At 41.3% G+C, this 7,802-nt stretch overlaps 3 protein-coding genes across 3 annotated transcripts in view; 2 read left to right on the plus strand and 1 right to left on the minus strand.

Annotated features, from left to right (window-relative positions):
- LOC109539117 (argininosuccinate lyase) overlaps window positions 1-7,802 on the plus strand; it is a gene marked incomplete at its 3' end in the record, with an annotated part of 55,201 nt that overhangs the window by 1,224 nt on the left and 46,175 nt on the right.
- LOC109539116 (probable endopolygalacturonase A) lies at window positions 1,095-2,573 on the minus strand. Its single transcript, XM_019906719.2, has 5 exons — window positions 2,233-2,573; window positions 1,970-2,181; window positions 1,721-1,844; window positions 1,426-1,656; window positions 1,095-1,379 (listed from the first exon to the last, which is right to left on the minus strand). The coding sequence occupies exons 1-5, from the start codon at window positions 2,516-2,518 to the stop codon at window positions 1,132-1,134; spliced, it is 1,101 nt and encodes a 366-aa protein (XP_019762278.2). The 5' UTR covers window positions 2,519-2,573; the 3' UTR covers window positions 1,095-1,131.
- Window positions 3,800-7,802, plus strand: part of LOC109543249 — a 43,128-nt gene continuing 39,125 nt past the window's right edge. The window contains exons 1-2 of the mRNA XM_048666879.1: window positions 3,800-3,950; window positions 4,786-4,956. The gene's annotated coding sequence lies outside the window, so the exon portion shown is untranslated. The remainder of the gene's footprint in view (window positions 3,951-4,785; window positions 4,957-7,802) is intronic.

The following is a 7,802-nucleotide window of genomic DNA, read 5'->3' on the forward strand; positions in this document are numbered from 1 at the left end:
AGTACTTAAACTTAATTACAAACTTCAAAACATGACATTTCAAAAAATGACATTGCCACAAAATTTTAAATATGAAATCGATGCATTTTATTATTTGTGTAATCTTTCATTCGAATAAAAAATGTTGTTCGATACGAGGGCGAAAATTTGTTTTTCGAACTCCTGACGGATTGACACCCTCGACTTCGCCTCGGGTGTCAAACGCCGTCGTCGTTCGAAAAACGAAATTTTTCGCCCTTGTATCGAAAACTACTATAAGATGCCAAAGATAATCGCGCGTTGAAGAACCAGGGTGTCCACACATCATTGCAACAGAAATTGCGTGCATTTTGAGCTCTATCTATGTGACCCAATAACACGCCACTTGCCCAATGGCGTTCAAATACAGCTTTTAAATAGCTGAAAAGGTTTGGGAAGAAGTATTTAACCCGAATACATCATCAAGTTCCAGTGCGTCTTCAGAACGCAAATTAATCGGATTTCGGTGCTGGTTCCGGCAGATCGTGATGAAAATTACTCTTAGATGCCAAACATAACCGCGCGGTTGAGAACCAATGTGTCCACACATCATTGCAACAGAAATTGAGTGCGTTTTGAGCTCTATCTATGTGACTCAATAACACGCCACTTGCCTAATAGCGTTCAAATACAGCTTTTAAATTGCTGAAAATGTTTGGGCAGAGGTCTTTAACCGGAACACATCATCAGGTGTTACTGCGACATCAAAACGCATGGAAAATCCATCAAAATAAACCTCTTATGTTTCAATAAATTGCCTCCTCAACCTTATCATTCGAGTGTCATTCGTCTATACACGAACATATCCTGCTTCGTCGCCGTTGTAGTTCTGGCAGCATTTTTCCAAAATTCTCTCAGTCAAACGTGTTTAGTGACGGATTGCGAGCAAGTGCTCGAAGCTACCAGAACATGCGAAGACATCTCGATCGAAAACCTTTCAGTGCCCGGAGGGCAAACATTCTATTTGGACTAGGAACAAATTCTATTGTATTTGGCCGTCGTACAATAGAATTTCTTCCTGATGTTTCGCAAGCACGAGTGGACAGCATCTTCAGAGGTGGTTTGCCTGAACAGGCTAAGCGTTCATACGTTTATTTTCATACCGTTCAACATCTAGCAAAGAAAAGAGCCACTGGGCTTGTAGTTGCAACTGTTCTCTTTGCCCGACCCCCAAATGTCGATATCGTCCCAAAACCAATCTTCGCATCCCTCTTCAGCGCACACCACTTGAACGGCTACAGCATCTGATTCCACTTCCCCATGCACATCCAGAATGTTGAGGTTCTTGATGGGGACATTGTCCGAAGGCTCGGTATGAAGTGGATAGTTTTGCTCGATCAAAATGCCATAGTGGGTCGCACCTGCATACAACTCCTATTCAGATGAACGCCAGCAGGCGAATCCTACCTGATAGCTGGATGTTTTCGTACAGAACATCTTCAATAAACCCAAGGCCGCCTTCGTTGTGGGTTTTGATGTGGATGGCGTTTTCGCCTCCATGCATGCTGGCGTTGAAAAACGTCACGTTCTTCAGCGTGTTCAACGGATTGATCGAGCTCGTGTCGTTGTTGAAGCCCACCGAGAGGCTCAACCCATGGGTGTTGTAGCAGAGCACGTTTGAGACGCTGATGTTGGCTCCTGCACCAAAGGAGTTTTTCAGTTGTACGGGAGGTTTACTAGTGAAAGTTCAACGGAAACTTGCCGCATCTTACAGCCACACAGTCGTCTTGATTGAACACGGCCACGTCTCGGATGAGCACATTTGTGGAATTCCACACATCTATTCCGTCGGTGTTTTTGCCAAATTTTCCTTCTCCGGTAGGGTCCTGGATGTTTAAAGACAAGTTCGTTACTTACATTTTACACAAAAACTGGATTGCGTAAAACTTTTGAAGTTAATAACTGTGTTAAAGCATTTTCCAACTCGATTCTTCTTCCACCTTCGCTTTACCTCGTCTCCTGCTGTATCGTTAATGCGCCAGTTGTAAAACTCCACCCGATCAGAATTGGTAACTTGCAAGACGTCATGGGGCGAGTTGAGCACATAAATATCCCGCATTATCGAGCCCCCGAATGTTTGAACGGTGAAAAACTGCGGCTTTGGTACCCCCTTGTCGCCCAAACCATCCCAGTAGTACCTCCCCTGGCCGTCGAAAATATGCCCTTAAAAAAACGTTGTTCTCCCCAAGCCAATGTGGTTGTTTTGCCTGATACCTTCGACTCCTTGGATGGTCACTGAAGTGCCATTGATCGTCACTAGTGGGCCCTTCCAGTAGGTGGTAAACTCGAAAACAGTTCTGCCTTTGAAAGTTACCGTTGACCCATCAGTTAGATTGAGTTTCAATGTTTGCCCTCCGGGCACTGAAAGGTTTTCGATCGAGATGTCTTTGCATGTTCTGGTAGCTTCGAGCACTTGCTCGAAATCCGTCACTAAACACGTTTGACTGAGAGAGTTTTGGAAAAATGCTGCCAGAACTACAACGGCGACGAAGCAGGACATGCTCGTGTATAGACGAATGATACTCGAATGATAAGGCTGAGGAGGCAATTTATTGAAACATAAGAGGTTTATTTTGATGGATTTTCCATGCGTTCTGATGACGCACTAGAACCTGATGATGTATTCGGGTTGAAGACTTCTGCCCAAACCTTTTCAGCTATTTAAAAGCTGTATTTGAACGCCATTAGGCAAGTGGCGTGTTATTGGGTCACATAGATAGAGCTCAAAACGCACGCAATTTCTGTTGCAATGATGTGTGGACACTTTTGTTCTAAACTGCGCGATTATTTTTAGCATCGAAAAGTAATTTTCATCACGCTCTGCTGGAACCAGCACCAAAATCCGATTAACTTGCGATCTGAAGACGCAGTAGATCCTGCTGATGTATTCGGGTTAAAGACTTCTGCCCAAAGCTTTTCAGCAATTTAAAAGCTGTATTTGAACGCCATTAGGCAAGTGGCGTGTTATTGGGTCACATAGATAGAGCTCAAAACGCAGGCAATTTCGGTTGCAATGATGTGTGGACACCCTGGTTCTTAACCGCGCGATTATCTTTGGCATCTAAAGGTAATTTTCATCACGCTCTGCCGGAACCAGCACCAAAATCCAATTAATTTCAATTTTTAAGCACGTCATACGGTTCCTAACGTATCAATTTAAAGTCAAGTTCAATCCGCACATTAATTTATCTAAATTTGGAGCCCGTGGAACAACTAATCACAATATTGCCATATTCAAATCAATGAGCCTATTGTAGTCGTGAAGCGAAAAAAAGATAGACAGTATCGCTCCGCTTCGTTTATCCATAGATCGGAATGGGTGATACCCAAAAATGGGTATCAAGGAAGCTTGCTTAAGGGTATAAACTTGTGTTTTTCGATTGTTGTCTGATGGTGTGATTGGTTGGGAACATGGCAGGTTTCAACAAATCGGCCTCAAGCCTTGAACAGCGCGAGAAGGTCGATTTTGAACCCAACAGACTTTGGCCCTCTAAATTTTGATTAGAACGGGTGGACATTTTCCAAGAACAATCTGTCTGTCCTTTGGGCGCAATCTGGCCCAGCGGGTGTTGAACTTACGTCCCTCTTCAGACTGATAAGGCTGGCAAAAACCACAATCAGGACAATTTTTGGCCACTGTCCGGCGAAGAAGAGCCTTTGGAGCGATGCGTCCTGAAATGACCTTATCTTGCACCCACCCACCATCTGAGAACGTGGCCATCCTACTATAAGCAGCACTTCTTTGCTAGCTGGAGGCATTTCGATCAAAGCGTGCGGTTGGTTGAGTATCCTGCGATCTGCAGGACAGCAACGTTTCGGTGCTCGTAGGTCGGTTGGTGCGCGATTTTCAACCATTCGACGTTGCCGCGTTGAAGGCGATTTCAGTAGAATCGGGATACTTGCACATTTTGCGGATTTCAAGCAGATTTTTGGTAATTACTTTTCATATTTCTTTGTCCCAGCCAATCCCATACGGCCATTAGCATCCGTTTATAGAGCCCAAGTCCATAAAAAGGCTAAATGTTGTTTACACGGGCAACAATACTCGCACCTGGCGGGTTTTACTGTTAAATAAACTGCTGCTTTTCACTTGATGGGCTTGATGTTTTTTATGTTACAAAGTTGGGTTTTTTTCGATACTGGTTTGCCTGCACTTTGCAAATCGAAATTGATGAGTTTCGCGACATTCAAGCATTTCTTTCGCAAGTGCGAGCAGCTCGAAAGCGAAAAGCTCATCAGTCAAGAGCGGCAAAATGCGAATTTTTAAAAATACAGTACCAACTTAAAAACATTTGTAAGCATAAATTAAAGACAATTAAAATGGCTGGTTACATCGAAAGACAATGTGGAATCATGCATTACGCGTAGGCCACACCGTATAAATTAAGAGCGGCTTTAATTAAACTTGAATATAAATGATTACGCTCATAAACAATCTCAATGAAAGCCAGTAGGTACTTTTGATATACCGTTTCTGTGATTCGTAATGATAACATTTGGTGGACGGTTGGTTGTGCTTTTGCATAATTTAACAACCTTCACATACATCGACGGCAAATCAACATAAACCGGTTGACATTTAGACCAACACGCTGTACACAAAATACACTGTTCCACACACTGACTGCTCTTTTTCGCTCCCTCAAATTGATTTAAGACCGTTTTGAGCGGGCCAAACCGGCCAAGAAAAACGTATTTGCTCTTACACCATCCGGTGTTTACCCGAGCAAAACACTCTCAACCTCATTTCCGCAATTTCGTTTTCAGCTAATCGCCAAACGAGCCGGCAACGCTGTTCGAGGCGTCATTGACTGCTTACAGACCGGACCCGAAACCCAGCGATTTCATCAAATCAGGATTTGCTGGGCAGCAGCCGAAAACCTGCCGAAAAACACCGATCCTGTGTCCCATACAGGAATGCGTGGTCACTGTTATTGTGTGAGTTTTGTTAGATTTTTTGAAAATTTTCATTTATTGCACTTATTTTCCTGCACGTTTTCCGGAGCGGAAAAGTTCGCCCTGAGCGCCCGATCAAAGGTATCAAAGCTTCCATCAAATTTGAGGATTCTGGTTCGGATGCCTTTTCCACTTTGCATCATCAATCAATTCGAGGATTTTTCCTTCAATTTTGTTGTTGCAACCGCAGGATTTTGCTCTATCTAATAGTCGGTTCACTAAAGATTCAACAAAACCCCCTTTTGGACATTTGCTCCTGATGTTTGGCTAGTCCCCATCAATCATGAGTTTCAGACCGATTTTTCCGTCGAAAAAGTCGAAATTTATAAATCGAGCTTTAAGATGATTTTTGACAAATAATCACAACTTAACTCGATCATCAAGCCCCAATTTTCGTAACAAGATTGCTCGCTCAAAATCGGAGCGTTTTATGGGTGAACGTATCAAGTTGGAACGCAGCAGCGTGCAGGCCATCTTGCATCTCTCACATAGTTCTATGTGTACGAGTGAGACATCCAATGCCTGTTGTGTTCCCGAATGGAAAAATTAGTTTTGGTTCATCACTGTGCTTCCTCTGAAGATTCGCTCCGTCCCAGCAAAACGCCAGGAGCAAATTGAGGAAGAAATGCGATATTTTAAAGCTTCCCAAGGACATTTTTAGAATTTTGTTGCGCATTTTCCACTTTGCATCAATTAATTCCAGAGTTCCCTCGACTTGCAACCGCAGGATTTTTCCTAATACATCTAATACTCAACTAATAGCGCTTCAGCGAAAATTCCCACACTTTTCGCCTGATTCACCCATAATTTAATGTCACCGTAAAATCAATATCGATTCTCATCACACGCTTATCAATTCGAAAATCTAACTAAGCAGACACTAATTCCATTTATTGCTTAACGGGTTTATGTAAATTCATTTGCGATAACCATAACATAATCTTTATGGGTTTTTAACGGCTCATTTCATTAAATTATGACTTATCTATTGATTTAATAAAAGTTTTATGTCTTTTCGAACTGAGCATTTTTGTGGGATAAAACAAGCAGGAAGGTGAACTTCCAGTTGAAACTTTCAGAACGGTTTGATGTTGAAGTTGTTCTTTCACGCTGGGCAATTGACTGCATCATTCGGTTTCAACAAATAATGTTGAATGGACAAACGCTCTTATATTCCTTCAATTTTCTGTTTTAAACGTTTACACTTTTGTCCTTCAAAATCTGCCTTAAAATGGGTCGCAAATAGTCAATCCAATGGCGTTGTAGAACGCAAAAATTCCGCGCTGTGATTGGTTTATTGAATTTCCTAAAATCCGCCCAACTGTAATTCGACACTTCCACCTAAACTAAGTTTTTACGACCAATAAATGTCGTGATTTTAACCGAATTTGTGACTGGCCATTTCAATAAAATGCATTGTTCTGGTCGAATATTGATATGGGAAGTCGGTCTTAACTGTATTTCGCCATCCAAGTCTTATTGGTAATGAGCACTTCCTGTGGTTCTCATTGAACGGTTATTACACAAAGGCCATTAGATGCAATTAAACAAACTTTCTTCGATTAATACCGAAAATCCGGTGATCAATTCTATGGCTTCCTCTTACAGATAGATAGAATTGTCTTGGGACGGTCATGATTGATGCGAGCCATCTAGCTGGCTGTACTCAACCTTGTTTACTTAGAGTGAAAACCCACCAAACCGATTAATAAGCATTATGAATGATGGTTCATGACATAAATGATGCAACTTTCCGTAATTTTATGCGTCACTGATTCGCAAGAAAAAAACGTTTTACTTCCCTTTACATTATTAAACCGTAGTTTTTTCTGGGTTTAACATAGTAATTCTGTCAATTCTATTTAAATCCTGCTTGCAATACAAAGCCAGCATTCTAAAATAAATTCAAGGTGGAACTCGTGTCTTATCCTTCTATGGCCATATTCGTAATATAAACATTATCTGCTGTTAAAGTTGAATTAATAACTAATTTCGAAAATCACTTATTAATTCAAGCGAGTTGCGTCACCACGCATTACGATTAATGAAAATTAATCACGGCAATCAGTTAGAATCAAGACGTGAAAACCGCTTTCTTTATGTCTTGAGATGCCGTCGAAGGCTTTTTGGGGAACAGTTGGAAGTTATTGATCTTAAATTCGGACGTTTCGCTAACACACACGGACATCTTCAGTGATCATTCGAGGCCAACACTGAATCGCAACAATGATGAACTAAACTGATTTTTCCATTGAGTAACACAGCTAGCATCGGATCTCTCTCTCGCACCAATGGAATTAAGGGTGAGATGCCAGATGGTTAGTGCGTTGCTACGTTCCCACTTGACACCTTCTCGGCTTAAATCATCGCGATTTTACGTTTTAAGTTTCCGTATTTTGCGTCAAAAATAAAAATATTCTTAAAATGGTTCAAGTACAGTAAAGTCCGCTTATATTGAATCCGGTTAAAGTAAACTTTCGGTTAAAACAAACTTTTTCCCTTAATTGAAACGTCGTCCATAAAGACCAACGTATTTTTTTGCTGGTTATAACGAATCCGTTTTTAACGAACTTTCGGATATAGCGATCACTTTTTAGGTTAGTTGTATATTCACTTTCCGTTTATAACGAACTTCCACGCTCAGCAACACCAAATCGTTTTAGAATGGAAAAACAAAAACGCAAAGCTTTTTCACTAAATGAAAACTACGAGATTTTTAACAAAATAAAAAGTAGAGTAAAGCAGAGTGACATTTGTAAGGAATTAGCACTTGGAAAGTCTACTGTTGCAACAGTATGACAAAACAGAGAAAACATTCTATCAGCGTA

This window comes from Dendroctonus ponderosae, unplaced genomic scaffold, assembly GCF_020466585.1.
Source record: "Dendroctonus ponderosae isolate FM_Combo_2020 unplaced genomic scaffold, Dpon_F_20191213v2 Dpon_F_20191213_5, whole genome shotgun sequence".
Classification (NCBI taxonomy): Eukaryota; Metazoa; Arthropoda; class Insecta; order Coleoptera; family Curculionidae; genus Dendroctonus; species Dendroctonus ponderosae.